At 42.4% G+C, this 26083-nt stretch overlaps 1 protein-coding gene across 1 annotated transcript in view; it reads right to left on the bottom strand.

Moving 5' to 3' along the window:
• LOC138566906 (cytochrome P450 2H2-like) overlaps window positions 1-26083 on the bottom strand; it is a 370699-nt gene that overhangs the window by 11017 nt on the left and 333599 nt on the right. The window contains exon 9 of the mRNA XM_069644634.1: window positions 1-26083. This exon is cut by the window's left edge and continues 11017 nt beyond it. Within this exon, the coding sequence (XP_069500735.1) occupies window positions 25899-26083 (185 nt within the window). The 3' untranslated portion in view covers window positions 1-25898.

Below are 26083 nucleotides of genomic sequence, written 5' to 3'. Positions count from 1 at the left end.
TTATATGTTTTAAACATACAATAATAGAATCATTCAGTTTCTCCACCATCTCACGATCAGTCCACTGAGTATTACACAACCAACTACAGTTATAAACTGAATCGATCAAGAGGTGTGTAAACTTGTAACTCATTCTATTATTCCATTTTAGCGTTAGTCCACCTCTGTCTAAAGATAAACAAGAGAGGGCTGGATTCAACTATTAAATGTGGAGGGAAAACTGAATGGCAAAATGGAAAATGATATGATCCCCTAGGGATGAATCGGACAGAATTACAGGACCACTCTTTGCCTTCAAAAGATTAGATATAAAAAAGTAGTCCATCCTTGATGATGTCGTTCCCCTATGCCAAGTATAGATAGGAGAATCATTAGGAGGCATCACTTCAAGTTGTATTAGTTACCAAACAGCCACAAAATTATCCCAAACCATGCCTCTACAGACACTAGTGTGAGAGGAAAGGGGTATAACATTAGATGCATTCAATTTGGAACCTGCTGCACATTTACAATTGAAGTCACCCCCAACAATTATAGAGTGGTCATGTCCCTTTTCGACTGAACCCTCAAAGTGCTCAGATAGGGTCATATGAATAGTACTTAGAAGAGAGCAGGGGGACAGAGCTGGAGGTTGGAGGAAGAGACTGATGAAGATTGGAGGAGGGGGGTTTTTGTTTTTTAACAGAACATACAGAAAATAAGAATAATACTAAAACAGACACTTTGGAAAATCATCTGCAGCGTTTAGAGCAAAAAATTGACCAATTAATGACCAATATCATTACTTTGAAAAACTTTGTAGAAAACCATATCATGGAAAAAATTAAATATCACTGTCCCACATGTACCTGTACCCCTTCTTCATGTCCCAGCCAACCATCCCCAAAAAAATCCCCATCACCAAAAGCGTTATGATGAGACTTCAATCCCTTCCTCCCCTACCATTCAACATGTAGAAACCCCTAATTCCCCTGTATTTGTATCAATTTCTGCTTCCCCCTCTCTTTTATAATTTCTATATTTTTATACAATAATAAAATATGATGTATGCTGTTACTATATTCCTCTGTGTTTTTTTAAAAAAAGGCCGCTAGGGTGTCCGTGGACAGCGCAGGTGTCCGGGATGTCCGTAATTAACCAAAATGGGAGTTTCCTAAGGACACTATTCCTGTCCGCACTGTTCGCAATCAAAATGGAGGTGTCCGCAGGTCACAGAATCTGTCTGCATGTCCGCTATTATTCAAAATAAGGTCTCCTAAGAACATCCCCCCTGTTCGCATTGTCTGCAATCAGAGTGAATATGTCTGTAGAACACATAGCCCGTCCGCCTGTCCGCAAAGTTGTGATGCACATTTAATTAGTTCGAGGACCTGAACATTGTCCGTAGGACACCCGCACGCATGCGTATCACATCCTCGGGTCCTACGAACATCGCGCCTGTCTGTAACTGTTCGCCACACATGTGTCGCACTTTTAATTAGTTCGGGGACATGAACACTGTCCGTAGAAAACCCACACGCATGCGTACAACTGACCCCACACATGTTTGTGTCTATGAACATCCGTCCCAATCGCGAACGTGTCTGCAAGGTTCATGTGACCGCACTCACGCTAAGCGTGGGTCCTTGTTCGCGAACACAGTCTGGGCCCCTGGACACACAAAGTACTTTTTTTAGCAATCCAAGGTATTTTCCTGTGATCCTGTGAAACTTCACCCTTGCACATGCCCAGACCATGTCCCTAGCAATCTGGATACTTTTTGGAACTTTTTGAACCCTTTTTAGCGTTTGAAGTGTTCGTGGACAGCGCGGCTGTCCGCGAAGCGCACACTAGCACCCCTATAAAAGGCCACATGCCAGAGGTCCTCCTTATTCTGCTTTTGGATTACCAAGACAGAGCACTGTCTATTTTGCTTATATTGACATTCTCTGTCATTGCTGTCTATTGGTGCAGGTTCCTGATTCATGGTTGCTGAGCTCCATAACCCTCCTGATGGCATCCCGAGCTGCTCCTGCTATTACTGCCTCAGCTTCAGCACCACCCTCACACCCTCCACCACCACCACCTTCCCAAGGGCCTAGAGAGGGGAACAGGCATGAGGATGCAGAGGCGGATGAAGAGGATGACGAGGATGAGGTAATGGAAATCCCTACTAGTAGCAGCCACTGTGAATCTTGGGTGTGGAGGTTGTTTGCCACTCTTGAAGGAGTACCGAAAGCTCGTGCAAACAAGGTGCGCTGGGGTCCGCAGAGTGCGTAACACTGGGGCAGCCCTTCTACATTTTCCACTTCACTCTCTCACCATTCCCTCATTGGCTACTGTTAAGCAGTCACACAACCATCTATCAATCAATCAATCAATCACATCGAAGAACTCTACATCTAACTCCATCCTCACAGGTCACCACTTTAGATGTACTGTAGATCACTCTGAGTACAATTCTGCTGTGATTGCAAAGCACCTACAGCAACAACTACTATAAACTCTCCAAGATTTCTGCTTGCAGGTTCATGCACACCCACATGCATGAACACAAACTACAGGTATGAATATTGTGTGTACAGTACATGTACAGCTCTAGTATAAATGCATATATACAGGGTAACTGCCACTTACCCTGTATAACCTGTAAAGAAGTACTATAATTTCTCCCATCTGCTATGATCAAGTGTGACTTGCAAAGCTGCGTACTCTCCAAATTTTCATTTTCCCATATTAATAGTTGTAATGTGCAAACTGTTATTCGCTTCATTCATTCTGTCATTTCTGTAACCACTGCCACCTATTTATCCACATTTCAAGCATAATAGAATTCCATGCATTATAGGGCAAAGGATGTACATACAGTTTCCTTTCTATACATTCTGGGAATAATTTTACATACAATCTATCATTTGAACTTCCTTTAGAAATTATTACAATAGTAATCAGACACAACACACACAGCTGTCTAACAAACTGTAATTTCATGTTAAAAGATGGGAGAAAAAACAGTATGATTGTAAATGGCAACAACCATATTCAAATGCATGCAATGAATGGTTTCCTGTTCTGTCTTGTGATATGGGTAAATGAAAACTTGTAAAACACACACCATTAAAGGGACACTTGATCATAGCAGATGAAAGAAATGCCAGCACAACATTTTTACTACTTATCCAGGGTAAGTAGAAGATTCCCTGCATTGTAAATACATACATTGCATGCGTTTCACCAGAGTTCCTGCCATTTACCCTGTAAAAGTAGCAAGAAAGGCATATGGTTATTTCTCATATTTCCTAACATCAAATAACACTGTCTTAAAAACCAAAGGGTGTTCTGTGTGCTTACTATTGTAATCACTTCTAAGGCAAGTTCAACTGACAGATTCTAAGTAAAATATACATAATGCACATAGACAAAGGAAACTGCATCTACATGCTATGCACAATTATCAGACAGCACTATTACTGCAAAAACAAACAAATACATGTCTACATTAACAACAGTGCTATTAACACATATTTGCTAACTTCTTTATTTCACTATTGCAGTGAAGACCACTCTCCTGAAAACCAGCAGTGTCTGAAGTACGAAACAGAACTTGGAAGAAAGCTACTCTTTACATCCCAAAAAGTAAGTGCAATACTGCCATAATGTTCTGTTACTCAAACACTGTAGAATTCTAGTATTGTAGAACAAACAACTGTATTAACCCTGAAGCATTAGATTCAGTATTACTGATTGCTCCTCAGCAGGTGCACTTTTTGTATTGTCATCTGATGTCATACATCGACGGTGGAAACACTTGCAGAGGTGGAGATACACCTAAAATGGCCGACCATAGTCCCACCTTGACGGTCTAGTCTTCTCTCAAGATGGCCGCTTGCACTATAACAGTAGGTTGGTGCTTTCACTCCCTGCGTTATATCTGTCTTTTGGTATTCGCTGCTAATTCCTTTTCTCATACAGTGTACTCATGTTCTATTGCCTTTTCCTTCTGTTGCTTTCTGCCTAATCTTTAGGCACCGTTCGGGTGATACTTTAGAATCTTAAAGTAATACTCGTTTAACTCCGCTTTCTGCACTCCTTTATTTTTATTTTCCTTTCTTAGATATCTTTCTATCTAGTTCGCTATTGCTTTCCCTATTGGTAGTTTTGGCTTGTATCTTTAGCTATTGTTTTGTTGTCATTTTTTTCTTCTTTCCGTCTTTGGTTTACTTTTCTAACAGTACGTCCACGGCTGCTGTATGCTTTTTGCCCCGGTAGCCGCGGTCTGCTTACCTTCTACTCGTTCGTCTTGCTTGGGTCGTCTGTGCTGACTCCCCTTCCTCCCATTTCTCCTACCGCGACTTCCTTGTTTATTCGTAGAGTGGAAGTCGCGTCTTCTGGCTCGGTTTTTCTCCCTGCTCCGGGTTACCACGAGTGGTTATTCCTCTTCTGTTTCCCCGCAGGCGTCCTCTCTCTTCTTCCCGGTAGGCTGGACATATGTTACTCCTATTTTTCCTCTGTTCTGTGTTGTATACTTACCCTGTCTGCCCTCTTTGTGTCTTTCTTCCTTACCATTCTGTTAGGCTTAAAGGCCATAGACTGTCTCTGTGGCATTTTCAAGAGCTTTCTAACCCTCAAGAAGTTAGCTTTATCTTATTCACTCATGTGGACTATCTGCTTGGTATACTTCACATTGGATTCTTCCTTGCTTCATCTCTTCATACATTAAGACTCACAGAGGTTTACAGCTGCGCCAGCCTTCATTTAAGATGAAACAATCCTGGGCAAGACAACAGCTTTAACATCTTAACAGGGTTTTTTACGCCCTTGACTTTTGCCCTGGACTTTTGGGGGCTTGCCCCATGGGGTTCACCAAGATTGGGTTCACATTCCTGTCAAAGTGGCCTCTGAGGGAGCTCGCCCCTATCTACATCAGAAGAAGGAGAGGAAGCCTAAGGTACTAAGGAATTCACGCAAGAAAAAAGAAGCTGAAGCGACTGACAGTTCTATTGAAGAGACAGGTGAGGAGGAGTGTCAGGAGTTATCCCTGGGTTTTGACATCTGAACACCAGTGTAGTAACACACAAATACGAGAATAGCCGTCCCAAACTGAAATAACAGACCACTGCACAATCACACACCTCTACATAGATGCCTACCATCATACTCAGACACTCATGCACAATGCACACATACATTGCACAACGTCCCAAACCACACTTTCTTTTTTTCGCCAACAGACCCCAAAGAATGTCTACCAAAAAGCAACTCTGTAGAAAGCAACACAGAAGTGGAGTAAATCCAAATAAAAGTGTACAAAATAAGCATCCACCTCTAGCAGAATTTCTACAAAAGGTTCAAACAAAACAGCTAATACAGTCACTAAGCGAAACAAAAGCAGCTTCCATTAAAGAAACTTTGCCTCCTCTATCAAAATGTTAAACTAAACAGAAAGTTTTAAAAAGACTGCAGCTACCACTAGTGCTAACACTGCACCTATAAATCACGATGTAGCCACAAGCATACCAAAAGAATTATTTTACAAAAAATGTTCCGCCAGAGTCCTTCAGAACCTTATAAAAACAAGAGAGAAATCATGCACAACCCTTAAAACCTACCGTAGAAAATGAATCCTGAAAGCTCTCATAAGCAGTGCAATCCTTCTCAAAAGGAAATTATTTATTTTAGTTTTAAACAGAATGAAACCACTAACAAAACTAACTACTAAACTACAAAAAAGACTTCTCGATAACCGGAATATACACAGAGATAGCTTTGCAAACATCTGTGGAGGTGAGTGGAGTCACACCACCAGCAGAGAACCATATTTCAATGAAGAAGCACACAAACAAAAGCAAAGAAACCCAATTGCCATACATAGCAGTGGACGAGGGTATGAAAAACTTAATAATACCATTATGGAACAAGAAATGGTGCTCACAAAAATATCCCCAGAAAACTTAGTATCAACTCTCCATTCCACTGAAGGAATGCGTCCAGCCTACAAATGGCAGTGCACATCAATGTGTAACATAAGCAAAACATCTTTCACATCTTTACGCCAGTTCCTCAATCAGTATGTGAAAGGCAAAGACAAATTGAAAATAAAACTATTACAAACTATGGACTCCTGTCCAGTGTGAAAATACAAAGGACTACAAGGGCATTCATTAGCCTGCATTTCTGGACCTATTTGCAAAAGCACCTTCCCCCATATGAAAATGATAGCAACACACCATTCAACTATAAGAAATTTGGTTCATAAACTGTACTATGCCACAAGTCCGGGAAGAAATAGAGCTGTCACGCTCACCTGATTCCCACGGAGGCGCAGGTCTGGCTTCGAGTGCTGATGCTTCTTCAATGGTGAAGCGCAGGACTCTGAAGATGGACAGGAAGGGCCCCTCTACTCTGGCTTCTCCGGCTCGCAGGAATATTCCCCTGTGCGTGAAAAGGGAGTATTACCTACTGACGAAATAATGTTCAAGCCTCCCACTCCCTTCCAACCCTCCACGATACCCTTCCACGATTCCCCGTGAAGTCTCACCTTAGGGTCTGGAAGGATGAGTTCTCCATCCTACTTCTGATGCAGGGGCGCGTTGAAACCCAGTTACTTCACTGGATTGAGGTTTGATGGGAGTTCAAATAAGCTTGATATGATATGATATGATCGTTTATTTATATAGCGCCTATACACAATGTGTTTCAAAGCGCTTGACTATTCAGGTAAGGCGCTGTAAGAGTTCTGTTGCAAGTTCAAAAGTTCAAGCTTAATAATAAGGTTCATTGTCTTATTGCAGCAAGCGCTAACGCTTATGTCTTTTTCCCCTTAGGGGCCGGGGTTCGGAATGCCGGAGATATGGCGCCGACCCGAAGTGAAACGTGCAGTTCCAGTAAATGACAGGTAAATTCTGGATGAGCGTTCGGGTAATGTCTTTGCATTCGCTCATTCAATGTCTTTGTCTTTTTTCCCCATAGGAGCCAGGGTCCGGAATGCCAGGAAGCGGCAGGACCCGAAATGAAATGGGAATGACCCAACAGGTAAGTCTTAGAAGGAAACTGAGCTTTTCCTATTCCCTTCCTTCTCTCACCTTGTGCTCTTGTCTTTTTCTCTCTAGGCTCTGGGAAGTGGCTGCGGATCCGGATGATCGCTGCTGAAGATGGAGGTGCCCAGGAAAGGTGAGTGAAATGCAGCGCTGCAGCGATCGAAGCGAAATGCTTTTAAAAAATGATGTCTTCCCTTTCAGGATCGTCGGTGTGATGTCTCCATGATGCAGCTTTAGCAGGTAAGGTCTTCTTTCTCTCCAATTCTCTCTTATCTCCCTTTGCAGGTGACCCAGGATGCTGACAGGCGTGGCTGAAGTCCAGATGCAGGAGCTGACACGGTGAGCGTCCAGCTGCGAGGAGCAGAACGCGAAGCGTGAGGTGCTGATCGGGTGTGGTTTAAATAGCTTTGGAAGAAGTTCCAGGTATGTATCCTTCCACCGATCAGGTATGTATCCTTCCCTGACCACACCCAGGTGGAAAGTAGTCCCACAGGTAAAGTAGTTCCATTCAGGCCTCAAGAGGGCCTGGATGTAGCAGCATGGTCTGCATCAGGTAAGTGCACATTAAAACACTTGAACACATGTCTAGCTTTATGAGCCTGGCGCCTAAGGCGCCAGGACAGGGGTCCAACATGAGCCTGGCGCCTAAGGCGCCAGGACTGTGTCCAAAGGGCCCCAGCTTGGGCCCGCTGACACTTCCCTGGGGGGAATGATGCCTGCCTCTGGGGTTGCTGGGTCGGACCTGGCTCCTTGGAGGTAGGCATCATGACAAGAGCATATCCAGAGAAAATATTTTGGAAGTGAAAGCCACTTACAAAATCCAATAGCTTTAGAACAGACTAGCAACAACTTTACAGATGGCAACCTTCTACTACACACATACAAAAAATAAATACTAAAGTTTAAAAACACATCTGCTGAAGTACCAAACAATGTGTGTGTGTGTTGCCGCAGGAACTTTTATAAGAATAGCACAAAAACTGTAAACATAATGTACAAAATAGAAGACAATGAAGATTCTAAGTAGTTCCAATTAGCTCTCTATCTTATAGCAGAAAACAAATACAAAATTACTAACCCCTTAATACTTTGCAGTTACTGCACTGCAAAACATGACAACAACCAAATACCTACACGTGCTATCATAAATAACTTGGAATTATTCCCACTACCAAAACCACTGCAACAACTTAACTTGTATGAAAGCATCATAATTCAAACAGTGCACTCATTTCAAGCAATAATATGCCGTCAACCAAAAAGAACAAAACTACCTCCCTCCGAATTACTGAAAGGCATTCGTGGCAAAGTAGTTTATTTGCCATTAGATCTCAAAGAAAATGTACACACTCTGAGAATGGAACGTCCAATAGATCAATCTTTGATTATCTTAGTAAATGGCGTACCTACAAAAGACAAACAAATTTGGCAACAACTCGTGGACTTACGCAATATCTAAAAGACAACAATGAATAATACAAAGAAATAAATATTGAAGAAAACCTGAGGGAAACCACCGAAATAATTCAAGACTCGTCAGGAACTGGTCAATTTCAACTTCTAGATCCTACTACAGAATCCAATATTTTAGACCATTATACAATTCACCCATTATACTCTAAAGACACCATAGATGATGCCCTGGAAACTTACCAAATGCGACAAGCCAAAGGATCTCCAATCAGCATATGGAGAAAAAAGTATAGAAGCACTAGCCTTTCTTCTACTCTTTCCTACTGGAAAAGGAGGAAGGTACGATGAAAGACCCACACAAATAATAGCATCAGAATACCACTCTTTACAAATGTATTGTGAAGACCTCAGATTCAGACAAAACATGGAATACATATTCCACCTTCTCTTTGAAAGTGAACTAGCAAGTCTATGCTACGGAGTTGCACACACATTAAAATCAGGTACCAATTTTCAAAATGTGTCAGCTATGCATTTACTACAAAAAGTGCAAGAAAAAGAGGAAGTTTTACAGTCAAGCATTACAAATCTTTTAGCAAACATGCGTGGCACAAAAGAATACTGGTTCCAACTTCATGCAGATGTACGCTGTATGATAAGAAACCTTGGCCCACCCAATTGGTTTGTGACATTAAGTTGTTCAGAATATGCATGGGAAGATGTACATGATTTCCTATGCATAGCAAACAAAAACAAAACAAATATAGATATAAAAACAACAGGAGAACTTTGCCCTCTAGATCCTGTAAATGTATCAATATATTTCCATCATGGCTTCATTGCTATGCTACTCTTCATTTGTAATAAAACTGTTCCTCTCCTAGGAGATGTGCAACACTTCTTTTGTAGAAAAGAAAACCAAGCCAGAGGAGCACCACGCATCCACATGCTTTTGTGGATTAAAAATGCTCCTAAATTTGGTCAGAACAGTGATGCCATTGTTTAGCAGTTCATCCAAAAATATGTCACTTGTGAAATCCCTTTGCAAAAATGTTACAATTTCAAAGACACAAATGTGGGAAGTATTGTTGTCGCAAATATAAAAACAAAGGGAAATACTACACCAAATGCCGCTTTGGTTTCCCTAGACCTGTTTCAACAACAGGTCAAGTAAACAACTTCATGTCTTCAGTTAGACATAGTGTCAAAGGTAAATCACATATTACATAAAAAGAACAGAAGGATCAAAATACATCAATGATTACAATGCAATTCATTGCCCTCCTATGGAATGCAAATATAGATGTTCAGTACATTGCAGACAATTCCACTGCAGTTGCACGATATGCCACAGCCTACTTAACCAATGCAGAATAAACAGAGCTCAAAGAACTGTGGGATGACATATCATCTGACAAAACTCTATCACAAAAATTGTACACCTTAGTCATAAAAATGTTTTCCCATAGAGAATGTGGCTGCTATGAAGCTGCAGACCGTTTAACCGGTACTGCCTTGTATGGAAAATCTGAAAATATAGTATGGCTAAGACTTGGTCCTGCTAAATCTAGAAAAAGAGTTCTCAAGTCATATGAAGACAGAGCAACAATAGCCAAAAATGATCCCAACAGCCAAGACATTTTGAAAAACAGCTTACTAGACACATACTACCCAAACAGGAGTACCACTTTGGAAACCATATGTCTATACCACATAGCCCAAAACTTCACATACAAAAATAATATTAAACCACATGATAAGAAAGGTAGATACAAAGTGGAAAATTGTGAAGGCAGCTTAGTGAAACTTACCAAACAAAGCTTAATTAATCATATGAAATTGTCATTAAAAACTCCTCAACATAAAGAACTGTATTACATGTCCCTGCTTCAACTTTTTAAACCATGGAGAAAAGAAGATTTACGAGATACCTCTGACTCTTATGAAGACGCTTTCAAAGCAAATGAAAGCACTATAACAGACATAAACTTTACACAGTACAAAACAATGTTTCACAATGAACAGCAACAAGAAAAAGAACTCGAGGAGCAACAAGATGTGGACATTCCTGACAGCAGTCAACCTTCTGTAACAGGAAGCCAAGAACCACTTGGACAGCCACTAATAGCAAATGAGGCAGAATTAGCCATGTCTGAAGTAGAAAACACCATGTGTCAGTATGAGCAATCTCCAGAAGACTTTGCTCTACTAAAATCACAATTAAACAATGAGCAGCGTAGCATTTTCCTAGAAATAACAAAACAAATTGAACATGGTGTGCACTATGAAACAAAAACTGGTACCTGTCAAGACTACAAACCTATACTGCTATACGTGAATGGTCAAGCTGGTTCAGGCAAAACATTCTTAATCAAAATCATCAGCAAGTTCCTCCAACAACTGACAAACAACCAACTATCAGCTGTTGTGTCTGCCCCCACAGGTTTAGCTGCCTACAACATAGGCAATGTCACTTTACACCGATTACTACTCGTTCCAGTAGAACACCAAAACAAGTTTAGACTATTACAAACTTTCTCCAGAAGCGGCAATGGAACTACGCAGAGTTTTCAAACAAATTCAAATGCTGCTAATAGATGAGGTAAGCATGGTTTCCAATCTAATGTCAGCCTTCATTCACCTCAGATTACAAGAGACCCTGAAAACCGCCTATGAAGAACTCTTTGGAGGAAAACACATTATAGTTTTCGGAGATCTTCTTCAATTAACACGAGTTAGAGGTGAACTTATTTTTAAAACCTTAGGGCACAAATTATGCTACAAAACTCTTGGCAGCATAGGAAATGTCAACCTTTGGCAACATTTCCAATACAAAGAATTTACTGAAAACATGTGTTAGTCTGCAGACCTCACATACGCCAACATTTTAAAAAGTGTTAGAGTTGGTGTACTATCTCAAGAAGCACAATCTATATTAAAAATAAGGCACACCCATGTACTCTATGACCATAAGTCATGTGCTACTGATTTCATGGAAAAATTAGCACACAAAAATGTAAACTGTATGACCTTGATGCCATCTCTTGCAAGCTGTTCACAATTCAATGGAACAATGTTGAAAAAAGAAATGCAACCAATAGTTCAAATTTGCTCCACAGACAAACTTGACGTGCATGGTATGACACTACCCATGTGTGAGCAAGCCACAATAAGGCTAAATACCTTAGAAAACTCTATCTCAAACACAGCTGGTTTGGAGGAAATATTAAAATAATCTTTAAACTGTAGAGTAATGCTGAAACGTAACCTTGACGTGGACCAATGACTAGTAAATGTAGCACTTGTTACAGTTGTTGGCTTTCAAAACATACCCACGTGACAACAACATTCAGTTTGTCAATATTCTTTTTAACAAACTATCAGAAGTTAAAAGGATAGGATGCTCAACATCCTGCTTCCTTCTTTTCAAAGACATGTATGTAGCAAGAGAACAATTTTCTCTAACTCTAGCATACACAGTCACCATTCACAAATCACAAGGTCTTTATAGATATTGGTAGCACAGTGTTTAAAGATGGCATGAGCTATGTAGCACTAACACGCTTACGTACACTTGATGGACTATTTCCAATCAACTTTGAAGCAAGTAAAGTAAATGCTGATATTCCTTGCATTCCAGAATACAACAGACTGCGTTCACTCTACGCCCCCATCTTAAAAACTATCCTGTTCCTCAAAAAGCAAAATTGTGTAAAAGAAAACTACTTCAGACTCAAATTATGCAGGATCTCACAGCAATTCCACCAATGAAATTAAAAGAAGCTAATACTTCAATGGTCACAACCAAAGAAGGATCAAGTGCACAAACAAAGTCAACTACTTCTTCAAAGAAACAACCCGCACTCCAAACAAATGACTTGGACACAGAACTATCAGGTCCATTCAAATTTTCAAATACAACTGGTGTAAATTGCTTTGCAAATGTAGCAATCAATATTCTATTCTAATTGCCACCAATTATTGAAAACATTTACTTCACCGGGACAGACCAATTATGTCTGCAAATGTTAGTCCTTCACAGAAATGCAACCATAAGGCAGGAATTGGACTACTGTGCTGGAATGGTCAAATTCACTATAAACACACAAGAAGATCCACAAGAAATTCTAATGTACTTACTACAAGTACTGGAAAACAAAAACATACCTATAAATGAAATCTTCCAGATTTCATACATGTGGAAACATACATGCACTCTTTGCAGCCATGTGGCATACCTAACTGTGAATCCATTCCATTTCAGCACCTTGTACAAAATGCAAACCATGGCAGATTATGTACTACCTGCAATTCAGATAATCGCTCCACCTTAAAAATACAGACACATAGTAAATACGTAATGGTAATGCTTTAACGTTACAATGCAGATGGTACCAAAAACAACTGCAAGCTGACAGGATTCACACATGGACAAGTATCACTTGGTAAGAAAACCTTCACAACGGTAGGTATAATCTACCACGCAGGAGTCACAACCAATGCAGGTCACTACACTGCATATATAAAAAAGAATTGCGGATGGTTCGAATGTAATGATACTACCATTGCTCTAAAACAGTTGTCCAGTTTATTATAATTTTTTTGTGGCATTCTTTCTCAAAATCGAAACCTACCCGTCTCTGGCTGCAGTCACTGAAAACAGGATGCTATTGTTATTTGGCCTTGAGCGAAAGTCAGCAACTGTTCGAAGGACACAATGTGTCGACTACCCACAAAAAATGATAACATTTACCATATTGAAAGTGGACATACGAAAATGTAGTTTCCATTCCTGCAATCTGTTGTTCGGAGCGGTTAGTCCACGTGATATGGAGAGAATGGAACTTCCTGAAATTATGTTAGCTTAACTATACATAATGTTTGTGCAATTAAAAACAGAATGTGTGCTGTATGCATAATGACTAATTCAGCGACGTGCAAAAGTGCGATTTGACCAAAAGAATTGACGCAGTACGTTATGTTATGTTGAATGATATTTATACCACAAGCTATAAGAAACCGAGTGAGTAACTCATGGTTTGTTTATCAGTCTAGTACTGATTGTTATTTGTGTATAGTTTAAAGAGGAGTAAATAGAGGTATGATTTTTTGGGAAGTATTGATTACTGGCCTTTCACACCAATGTATTCGGTGCAGAGTTATGGGTTGTTACGTGGACCATATTGTGATGATTACTCCTTGAAGACCCGCAACCACAACCTGTAGGCAGGCTAGTGATATCTAAACCCCTTTGTCCTGTGGAATATCCTGGTGTGCTGTCACCGTTGCATCCTTGTGCACCATAAAGTGGGGGTTGGAGGGAGGGGCGGGCACCGAACCCTTTCTGTGGCCACTTGGTTCTCTTTTCGATCACTAATCTTACCAGTTCCATTACAATGCCATCTGTCTGTGGTTCAACATAAAACGTTACCACAGCTGTCCTTATTTTCTGGTAGGCGGCTATGTGAAGCTGGTGCATCTGGTTCTCCATCCCATTGGGAGCTATACCTACTTCACAGTGCTAAACTTTCATGCACATTGTGGTCTCAAATAGTCCCCCAATGTTTTCATGTGTGTGTTCATTCTGGGTGGTTTGTGCTTATGATTAGGTTTCACCCGTTTCTGAATTATATGGTAACTTGTTTTATTTTGTTTTCTACACAGCTATATTGTACCGTTCTGCATATACCATAGTTTTCAGGTACCGTCGGATGGATTCTTCAACCAACATTGGCAGATAATCCTCAACGGTGCTTGTTTTATCACTGTTATGTGGGACGACTGATAGGGATCAATCTGCCCTTTGGCAGTACCAGAAATAAGGAACAACCTGTCATAGTTTCTGTTGTGAAAACGTAATGATGCGAAAGCGTTACGCTTGGAAGTGCAAACAATCCATACCTTCTCACAAACGGAACAGCATGTGCGTCATTAGAAAGTTGTGTGGTGTAGCATATGGACACACAAGAATTGGAGTGCAGGGATTGATCGATCACAATCGCTGTATCATGAGGATGTTATAAACAACATTCAAAGCATGCGATGTTCGCTAGCTATAACTTGTATGGCAAAAACATATTGTTCATTTCGTGGACTTAATATTCTCTTGTGAGCGTTCTTTGAAAAATCAACGCTTGTTACATTGCAGACTATTGATGATTTCTTACAAAATAATGTTTTGCTCTCCTAATTGGGACAAGAAAGAAAAGTTATGCACTGTGGCAGGATGTGTGTGTTTATCTTCCTTGTTCTGCGTTAAGTAATGTTATGGCGTGGGTGATGACGGTGCACGTCTGGCTACGCTGGCCACGAACATTATGAAAATAGGTGGAGCATATCATTTGCACTGGTGATGTCAGTGTAAGGGGCGGGCGATCTGTATTCTTGCCACGAGGGCACTTGAACTTAGGGCGATGCATCAATGGATAAAATTAGCCACACCCAACCCGTTGTTTCCACATGTGTAAAAGTGAGGAAAACTATGGTAGGATGCATAGGAACATGTTTTACTATCGATTACAGTATGCTTAAAAATAAATGCCTGAACAATCAGGACAATAACATTTTTGAGCAAACTATTCCTTTAAATGAATCCTAAGCAGCTGTGTATCTAAACAAAAATATAAAAAGAGTCCTTTCAAACATTAAAAATGTATGAACAGTCTTTACAAAATATATACAAAGTTCATACAGTGCACTGTGCAAAAAACTATACATAAAAAACACCTTAATTTGGAGAAAGTCTGGCCAGGTCTGTCTCAAGGTCTTTGCTGCTGATCTTTTGTGATGTTCTTCTTGGTCTTGTGGGCAAGGGGCAACAACAGCACCAACAGTGTGTGGGAGCCACAAAGTCTTTGCATGGGCTGGGCTGCATATGCAAGGTGCAGCCCAGCAATCAGAGACAACATGTGGATCGCCACACAACTGAACACCACCTGGGCCACCACTGGCATGTGTGGCCCAGGGAATCCTGGTGGGTCACCTGACAGGGGGTGGCCCCTTCAATTATATCAATCCCACAAGGGCTGAAACGTTGGGCACTCGCCTGCTGTGGGGAACTCCAGTAATTAAATGTGCTACCTGGGAATGTGGCAGTGTTGTTGGCCAACTGGCGGGTGACATTGCTCATAGGTGCTCCCCTGCTAGCTAGGGGAGTGCCAACATGAAGGCCCGGGCAATAGCCGTGAATGGCGCAGCGCACCTGTAAACCCTTGGAGGGTTTCAGCCATTTTCCATGGCGCTCTGCTCATGCCTGTACTGTTTTTTTTTTATTTGGAGTAGAGGATCCCTCGTGCGGTCATGCAAGAGGGTCCTTTACTGTAGTTCAATTTTTTTGGATCCCCACATGGCTCTTTTGCGCCAGGGTACACATTCTTTGGGATTTCTTTTCTTTTTACCCCCGCACGGGGGTTACATCTCTTTCTAATCACCTCCACACTCCTTCTCTCCATCCTCCTGCTGTTCTCTTGGTCCTCTTCCTTAGGTCTTCTGACCGCACCCTACTAAACCACACAGAACATTACCTAAGTTTCTTTTTATATATCCCCCTCCTTCCCATGATGATTGGCTCTCTATCCCTAGCCAATCCTGTCTGACTATCCCCCGGGGGAGGGTTTATGCTGCTATGGGAGCTTTCAAAAGGGCCCTAAACCCCACCACCTTTCTATGCGGCTCAGCGTATTCAGAGTATGGGCAACACAATGGCCCCTAGGGAACTGCTGCTCCCTACTGTTATGGCCATTCTGTAGGCATCCTTTTAATGTAAATATCCCTAGCGGACTAGTGACTTCGCCTTCTACGCAGGCTCCAGCAGGTGGTGCCTGCTGGAGCCGTGCTCATCTCCAGGGCGCACCATCTCTGTGCATGCGCTGCCCCCTCGCATGGATTAGCTCCTCTGACCAGCAGCACGCAAGAAGATGGGTCATCCCTCGGCAGCTCTCTCGCCTCCAACTGCTAGACTTGTCAAGGGCTCTGCTGCCTGACCTCTTCTCTCATTCAGCGTCCTATTGCGCCTCAGCAGGTAAGAAAGGCTTGGGAGGGAGTCTGCAGCCAGGCACCCTGAAAAGGGTCAAGGGTCAGAATCCCCCCTCTCTACCCTGACAGGGCCTTGAAACAGGCCCTGGCACAGCAGATAAAACAAAATGCTTATTACACAATGTACAATATGCTTACTACAGTCCATATAGCAAACAACTCAGCACATATACTGTACAAAGCAACGTACACTGCACAGCACATAGACATGCCGCACTTCCCAACCTCTCCTCTCTCTTCCCTCTTCTCTATCCTTTTTGATTCCACTCACTACTTGCCCCTTCTCTCACTCTCAGCTCCCTCTTCCATTTATCTTGTCTCTTCCTCGTCGCCTCCCCTTCTTTCCCTCATCTCTCCCTCTTCTTCTCCCTGCTCCTTTGCCTCCTTTTTCTCACTTTCTCTCTCCGTTCACCTCCCCTCGCCTTATGCCCCATCTGACCTGTCTTCTCCCTCTCACTCTTGTTCCAGTCACCCTCTTCTCTCTCCCTCTCCCATCTAGTTTTGCTCCATAATTTTTGCCCCTACATCTCTTGCTCTCCCTCCATTGCACTACTCCCCATCCTCCTTACCCATCTCTTTTACTCCCTAATTCTCACATCCTACTCACGTATTTCCTCCCTCTCGCAATCATTTCTCATTCTCCCTCCTTCTCATCTCCCACACCTTTCTTTTCTCCTTCCTCTTCTCTCCTACTAGCTGCATTTTTTAAAGCACCAGCAATGAATTACACAAATGCACAAACATCAGGCCAACAAATCTGAGTTGCAAGGAGCGGCACCCTTCCTCAACTCTCATGCTGGACTTCCTTTGCATCTTGTACTCATGGTGGCCCTGAATCATGCGGTTCCATCTTCAGCTTGCATCCTGGCTTGCAACATTATGTGTTACTACTGACTTCTGCAATTGTATTCACTCTCCCCTCTTGCTTCTCCACTCTATTTGACTGCTACTCTCTGTTCTCTCCTCCTCTCCCTTTCTCCCTTTTCCTATCTCCTCCCCTCCTCCCCTTACGTTCCTCTATGCACTTACCCTATCAGAATTGTCCCTGGACCTAGTATGATTGCAACCTTGTCTGTCTCCTCACCTCTTCTCCCACTTGTTGTTTTCCCTCCCCCCTCCAGCACTATCTGAAATGTTGTCAGGCCTAGTACGATAGTTGCTTGTTTTGTTCCTCCCCTCCCTTTCTGCTTTCTGCACCCCTCTCCCTCACCTTTTGTTTTTCTCCGGCTCTACCAGAAATGTCATCAGGCCTAGTACGATAGTTCATTTCACATGCTTACTGTTCATGGCCTGTATGAATGTCATTGTATTTTCCCTGTTCCCTCCCTTGCCTTGAAGCGCTTTCAAACACATTGTGTATAGGCGCTATATAAATAAACTATCATATCATATCATAAGAGGGGCTTCTAGGTTTCTACACCCTATCAGAATCACCCTGGCACAAAACCTAGACTGGAAGGTGATGTGGAGGGCCACTATTCTCAAATATATACCATGACTCACAACCACAACTTATTAAGATCATCAGCAACATGAGGTCTTGGAAATGGCAGCTGAGCTTTACAAATAACACATAACATAAAATAGCATAGCATAACATAATCGTTTTTTTGTTTTATTGGTTAAACTCATTATAATGTTTAAAAAACATATGTCAAATGAATAACCAAAGACAAAGAAACATTACATTAAGAAGACCAAAAATAAAAGATTCATAATAAACTAAATTCAGTCAATATTCAGTTTTTAGAAACTTTACAACATATATTACCACGTAAGTCGTAGACCGTGTTAAACAGTAATTCCACATGCTACGTGGATCTAACTCACTCTAAAACTGACTAAACACTTTCTTTCTCAATGGCTGCAAAGCTTTACAATGCAGAAGCAGATGTTGTTCAGTTTCACTAAAAGTTTTATCCTGACAAAATCGAAAGAAGAGCTGATCCTCCTTCATAGCGTCATATTTAAATAGGACATCCCTCGTATGCATAATGTTAAAACGAAAGCGCTAGAAGGACCTACATGTAGCCTTGTCAAGGAAAATTGACAGGTAAGGAGCCAAAGTACCTCTATTTTTGTGATCCCCCTCAGATGTATCAGTGAAGGATAATGATGGAAGTCCTCCACTGTTTACCCCGTCTGTATCAAATAGTGCACCCTTCACTTTGCATGGATTCCCAGTCAAATATAAGGAATCACATGCAATCCCCTTCCGTAGTTTCTCAGATAGGTCCTCAAGGTCCATCAAGGTACAAAAAGCCTGACCCGACATATGATTGGAAGGTCCAAGTAAAGCAAGCCCTCCACTGGAGCCAAGATTTTGCTATATAGGGCAAAATACTTCCAATTAGCTCTTTTTTTTTAGCAAGGTGAGATGGAGCTCATAGCGTATAGCCGAATGCGGCATGGAAGTGGGGAGTCGGAGGGCTCCTCTTCTCCATATCAGGGCTTCCAAATAAGGCAAGTATGCCATAATTGTCAGATCATAGACTTTTAGAATAGAATCTGATCATAGAATCTGATCACTGGTAATAGAGACCATCTGCCATATCTTGAATCCACTCTAGATAGTTGGTTCGCCAACTTGGTCGCCCTTGCATGCAACTAAGAGTTGATAAATGTTTTAGAATGTTTTGAGTTAATGAGGAAGCCCAAATAAAGGAGAGTGTCGATCCTCGCCAAACATACCTTCTGTATGTACCACTTAAAGGGCACCCTTTTCCTGATGTGTGACAACTGCATGATCTTTGTCTTAGCCAATGAGTGATCCTTCACAAAGGTAGACAATCCATCCAACAAATGCTGTAGACTCAAGGGCATAGTCAAAAATAAGGAAATCAACTGCATAAGCAAGCCACAGTACGCTAAGATGTTGTTTTTTCAGAGTTACCAATGCTTTTGGAACAAGATATGTGCCAATGTCAGCCATGTATAAATTAAATAGCCAGGGGGCCAATACTCAGCCCTGCATAACTTCTCTAGCTGTGGCAACGGGACGAGACAATAAAGCTTGCCAATTCAGGCACACTTGTATGAAGGAGTTATTGTGAAGTCCTACGAGCAGTCTAAGCAAGCCTGCAGGAATATTCCAACCCTGTAGTTTGTGCCAAAGATATGAGGGTTCTTCAGCATCAAAAGCGGAAGTTAGATTTACAGATGCAAAATATATTGGATTCCCACTTTTGGCCTAGTCTGCTTGCTGAATGCATTTAAGAATGGCTCCATTCAAGGATGTGCTCATATTCTTCCTAAACCCTGTTTGCCATTTCGAGATGAGCCCCTTTCCCGATGCCCAAGATTCAAGATGTTGAAGAAGAATGCAAGTGAAGACTTCCAAGTCTGCATCCAAAATTAAGATAGGCCTGTAATTACGGGGAAGTTATCATACAACCTTCTTGTAGATGGGATTTACAAGTGCCCGTCTCCATGCAGGAGGGAACAGCTCCAACCGGGAAACATTGTTAAATAATGTTGACAAAAGAGGGGCCCAAATAGATGAATTTGACTTAAAAAGGTAATTTGACAACTGATTAGGACCCGGCGCCCGGGACTTACTAATACCCTTAATCACGTTAAATACTTTTTCCGGGCTGATATCAAAATCAAAGGGCTCCCTCTTTTCTAGGCAAGATAAATCAACTGTTGTTGGCTTCCAGGGTGGTGGGGCATAAAGGACTTCAAAATGATGGACCCAGTCTTCTTCAGAAACTGCGTTAACCAGCCTAGCACATTGCGACTCATCTGTATCATTAATTAATGCCCAAAAAGCCTTGACATTTTTATTAGAAAGGGTGCTCAACATAGGCTGTGAGTCCAATTGAAGCCCTTGAGCAGAACTAGCACAAAACCAAATTTGATAACACTGGCAATTGCATCTTCTGCAATTAGATTTTTCATCAAGGGATACAACTGGGTCATTATGTATTTGTCTGATCCGTCTTCGTAACTCTCTTCTACCGATAATGAGGAGTATTTTGAAGGTGTACCGAGGCTTCCAACCACATACCTAGTCTGGGGACGCCGACTTACATCCGCCACAAAGCATTCAAAGTTATCCATGGAGAGAGAGGCCAACCTTTCTGTCTCTTATTGCAAGGAGAGATTACTCTTAATGGTTTTGTTAACTCATGAGGCCAAATTAGATGACTAAGAAACACGATTCCCTTGTGCATTCAGGGAAATCCCTTGACGACCCTGGTTCGATTGGATGGATCCTTCCCCATATAACAAAACATCAAATTGAGCTGCCAACATCGAGTGATCGCTCAAATCAGATGGAATAGCCTCAAAGTAAGAACAATTAGTGAATAACCAGTTATCAACACAAACATAAATCAATAATAGACCTGCTAAGACCATTAGACCAAGTCGGGCGCAATGGGATATCTCCCGAATAGTGCCGTTGAGTGCCATTAAACCCATGCCCATATGACCTTCCTCCCATACTTTTCCAATGAAGTCCCTGCTTTATCCCCCACTTGCCCTCCCACCCCTCCCAGGGTGGTAACCCACAGAACTGTTTCTGAATTCAGAGTTAATATCCCCGGACAGAATTACATGGCCCCTAGTAAACATTGGAACCAATTGTTTACAAATTTCATTAAGGACTCAATTTCTTCACTGAGGGGACACATCCTCTGGGCCAGTAGATATTAACAATCAAGATATCCTGGGCCCACACACTTTAAGTCCTATATGAGTGGTGATGAGACCAAATCGAATGTCATAATTAGCCACCACACGAATATCAGAAGTGGATTTCACAATTGCAAGAAGGCCACCATATGGTCTCTCCAGCTCTCCTTGACGGGCCTGTTGAAAAAGGACTGTATAGCCACCGAGGGAGGGTGAAGATGTTAACCAAGTTTCTTGAAGGGTGATAATAAAAAACCTTCTAATTATTACAGAGAGAGGTTTTTAAGTCTTGAGTCCAGAATATAGTGTGGTCCCGAGCCCAACAACCAGGATCAATCCTGGCTCTCTTCAGATGCCAGGATTTTCCTCTTTAATAACCAAATCTGCTGCCCTTCAATTGGTATTGCGCTCCCATCGAGGGCATACTGACTTCCTCTTAGACTTTGTTCCTTTTCAGTAGGGAGCCCAGATGGTTGCTTACTCTGGGCAATGAAGGGAACCAGGTCAAAGCCCAATCCTCTCACATCATCCCGTTTGTTCACCAGAATGTCCATCAACATCTTCGAGTTCAAGTGTATCACTGCTCGTTCCATCCTATGCCTCTCAAGTAAATGAATCCTAGATAAGTCTTTCTAGTGGATACTTGACAGGGCTGCAACTTCTTGTAAGAGTGTCAGAATGTTTGATCGATTAAGAGTGGCTCGACTTGTCTCTGGAATAACACTCTCAATCAGAATCGTAAACGGAGCGATTGTTTGCTGATTTCCACAGAACGTCAGAGACAAATGCTATTGCTTTTTGATCCAGCCAGCAGGGCCCTGTGGCTAGTAGTCCTGCCAGCTGTGGTGTTGCTGGTGAATAGATTGAAACACATTCACTATGCCCGGACTCAACACGGATTGCCCCCTTCTCACAGCTGATGACACAGCAGGATGTAATAAGTGGGGCAGAGCCTCCCCTAGCCGAGGTGCCATTCCACGGGCGTGGAAAGGCAGTACATCTTTGCGGTACATCTTTGCAGAGGGCAGAGCTCTCAGAACTGTGCATAGGCTGGGTAGGGATGAGATCCACATTTTTTACCAGGGAAATGGGCACAGACTCCTTATGCTTTGATACTTTCACCCCCAACAGCCCATCGGCACGTTTAATCAGTTGGTTGTTAGAACAGGACCCTTTATTTATGGATGAAGACTCCAGTAGTGCAATATTAGATAGGGCCAGTATAAGAATTTTTGCCTCACTTTTTTTGTTTTTTGAGTGATATTTTTAGATTTTCTCAGTTTGACGGCTCTTTTGCTGCACCGCACTAGGGCTTTGGAACAAAGCCTCTCTCCACCAATGGAGCCATGCTCAGATTTTCTTCAACAGACTCATCTCCTGCCATTTTTGTATCCATCCTACTCGTTAAGATCGATTTGACACTATAAACTGTCTTGTTTGCCCTGAAGATTATTTACCACAGATGGTTGGAAAGCTTTTAAGTTCACAATTGGGACCAGCCGGACTGGAGAAGGTGGTAAAGCTGTAGGGAGCACCTCGTCCATCCCAGATGATGCAGAAGTCGACCCCTCCTGATGAGCCCTTACTTTCAATTGTCCCCATTATTTACTAGGAACACTAGATAACAGTGCTTGTTTTTGACAGCCTATAGAGGGGACTGTCAACTTGCGACTTCCCTTCTGCTGATTTGTCGCCACCTTGGAGTCTAAGTGAGTGGATTAACGAGAACACAGAAATTCCTAAGCAGCCAGATAAGTTGATGTGGTCAAATTGAAACAGGAGTGACTCCAATAAAACTGTATTGGCTTTAGTTTTTCTTTGCAGGCCTTCATATAAGGAAACAAGGATGCATAAAACTTGATTTATTTCAGTAAGCACGCCCTGCTGTCCCATTTTCAAAGCCTTGTCACCTCCTCGTCGAACTGCTGATAAACAGCACAGCGGGCAAGACATTGCAGAAGGAGCAGGGGAAGAGGAAAGGAAATCAGTTCCAGATAGATGATGGACACTTTGTGGGGGTAAATTGGAAAACAAACTAAAGTCCGGAAGTGTGACCTCCAGAGAGAGGCTGATCGCAGGACATGCTTTTTTTTAGGGGGATATGCCCCACCAGACAGAGTGACTCCTATTGTATCACAGGACTTGGGTGTGAAGTGCTTCAAGTTTGGTCCTTTGCTAGCACGCACCTGTTTACCCCCCCCCCACACCCCACTTTTGTACTTTCCTGGTGCTCTGATCCAGACAGTGAAGCAATCCTTAAATCAGAAACTTGTGAAAAAAATAATGTAATTAAGTTAAGCTGTCATTTCTTATCCTTTGATGCTTTTGCCATGGCCAAGGAGGAAACAAGACCTAGTAGAGGAAGTGCTGCAGGCAATGTTTGACAAAAGTCATAATCCGACAGGGAATTTGGAAGTGGTAGATTGATTGCTGCAAGCATTTCAATGTCGGAGATAAATTGGTTGTGGGGAGGAGAGATCAAGGCGCAGCAGCACAGATCGTTCATTGCAGGAGTCTGAGGAACAGCATGCAGAGTTAGAAATGAGACTGCATTCACCGGAAGAGTTCTGGTTACTACCCAGACAAGAGATCAGCTCTCAAGCGAGTCACCGTCCTGGCTTCTCAGCTCCAAGCTCCCAACACTCCAAACACACAGCGTTGCACACTGCGCATGCTCCGTGCTGGTGGGAGGTATTTACAGAAGTAACTCCACCTCCAGCCAAAGAAACAGAGATCATACTCCAACAGGATACTGTGCCAGTAATGTCAGCTCCTAACACACAGCGTTGCACACTGTTGCATAATCGAATATGAGGAGGATCCAAGCTACCACAGCAAGCCCCACCTTCCATGATCCCCACAAGTAGGATCAGTGGCTCATGGCTCATGAACCCACCTTATACCACCGAAAGATCACCGCCAACCCACCAAGTAACAATGCTGATCCGGAGCATAGCAAGTAGGTGTGATACAATCTGGGCAGTGCAGGAAGCATAAGCAGATCACGCATTATCTCTCTGCATACACACTGAAGAGAATCACTGCATACTGACATACTTCATGTGTGACCTCCATTAAGGCCCATAGACAGTGGGTGCAGTATTTTCTCCTAGAAAGACTGTTACCTCTGGCTGCAGTTTGGTGATCTGGCCAACAGCACCACCGTGGCTGACAAGCCCCTCAGCAAGAAAAGAGCGGGTCTTGCTTTGGCTGAAAAGCTTTGTACAGTGCTGCAGCTGGCCAGAAAACGCCCTAGTTGAAAGATGGGGCTGTGTGAATGATGCTGTCCTGCTGCTGGCCCAATTATGGGCGACCCATATAGCCAATCAGAGATCAGAGGGGGTGCTGGATGTCTAGCATTGAGTCACTGAACACTAAGAAGGATGAAGAAAACCCCTGCCATACATAATGTGATAAAGCAACAATGAATACTTCTAAATGGGAGTTAGTGAGTGAAGCATGAAGAGGAAACTCTGACATGTGGAGCCATGTGGAGCCAGTCACGAGAGAGGAGTTAGATGGAAGAAGTTGACAACAGTCCGAACAAGGGCAAGAGGTAGAGCCTGCTGGCATATACCCAAAAACAGGATTAGCGGATGAAGCAGGCCTGAGGAAGTTGAGAAAGAGTAACCAAAAGGCCAACCCGGGAATTCAACAGAAAAGAACCATAGTCCAAATGGTAAAGCTGCACTCTCGAGTAAGAGGCCCTACAGCACCTTGAACAGCTGAGTTTGAGAAGGTGCATCTTATGAGGAATGCTTTATTGTGAGACTCAAAAGTTTAAGATCCTGAAAGAAACTGAGATAACCATTTTATCCAGAAACACTGCATGCTGGGACTCAGAACATGAACTCCTAAAGGAAATAGAGAAACTAACAAGAAACAGTGTGCCCTGGAGTCCAAAGAGTGGGTTTGTGAAACAAAACTAGACAGCCTGACTCATGAGAGCTGTTGCATGATGGAACTCTGAATGTGAAGTTCCTGGTAACCCTAGCAATATGAAAGTGAAATAGAGAGCACTTTCATAGAGTCCACTGAGAAAGGAAAAATACTTTGTAGGTTTCTGAAGACCAGGTCATAGAATGAAGAATTAAGTGGGGAAACATAATGGCCAGAGAGACTGCAGGTTGGAATGTATAGTGCACAGTAATAAAGAACATTGAGAAAGCCAAACTCACAAGTAAACTGCCTGCTGAGACCATGAGTGGGATGTCCTTGAAAGTCCCAGGAACATACTACTGGTAAAATCCATTGCAAACTGGATACAAGAGTCCACGATCTTCCAGCAATGTGGGCAGGGACTATTACGTGTTTAAGGATACAGCATGTAGGAAAACAAACAGCCTGAAGCACCAAGAAGAAGAATCCCTACAAAATAAACTAATTGCAGGAATCATAGGACTCCATGGGGATTTCGGGAGAATTACCCCTGGTTGAATTCCGCTGATTTTGTGGTTTGGCACAGTAAGGCAGAGTAATTACCTGCAGCATTCTGCTGGAGGTTCTTTCTTGGCCTTACCTCTAAACCCATAGTTCGGTGGTGCAGTAATGCAGCAGTAATGCAGTGGTGACTCTGTTTTTGGCCGCACTGCCGAACTTGTAATGAAGCCTTCACTACCCATCTAGTGCGTTTGATAGATTTCTCATTGCCCAATAATTTAGGAGATATGAATATTTTGCTAATTTTAAAAAGTTAGATAAATCTATTTCAGCAGTGCATGTAACACTACTGTAATTGTCATTTTTGAGAATGTAGCAAATGGCCCTCAGCACTTGTGGGGCCAACAGTCGGGTTCTCTATAGCCGAGGGAGGAGACTGATCTCATATGGAGGCGGTAGCTTGCCAAGTAATTTCAACGTGGGTGTGATATCCAAATCTTTCCGGTCTACAGTCGACTGGAGCTTGAAATTCTGCAGAATTGTGGTGAAAAACAGAAACAGCTCCATCCGAGCCAAACCTTCCCCAATGCACATCCGTTTTC

This window comes from Ambystoma mexicanum, chromosome 2p (genome assembly GCF_040938575.1).
Source record: "Ambystoma mexicanum isolate Mex_15411 chromosome 2p, UKY_AmexF1_1, whole genome shotgun sequence".
NCBI lineage: Eukaryota > Metazoa > Chordata > Amphibia > Caudata > Ambystomatidae > Ambystoma > Ambystoma mexicanum.
Note: the sequence above shows the minus strand (reverse complement) of the source record. Positions and strands in the feature narration are given on the sequence as shown.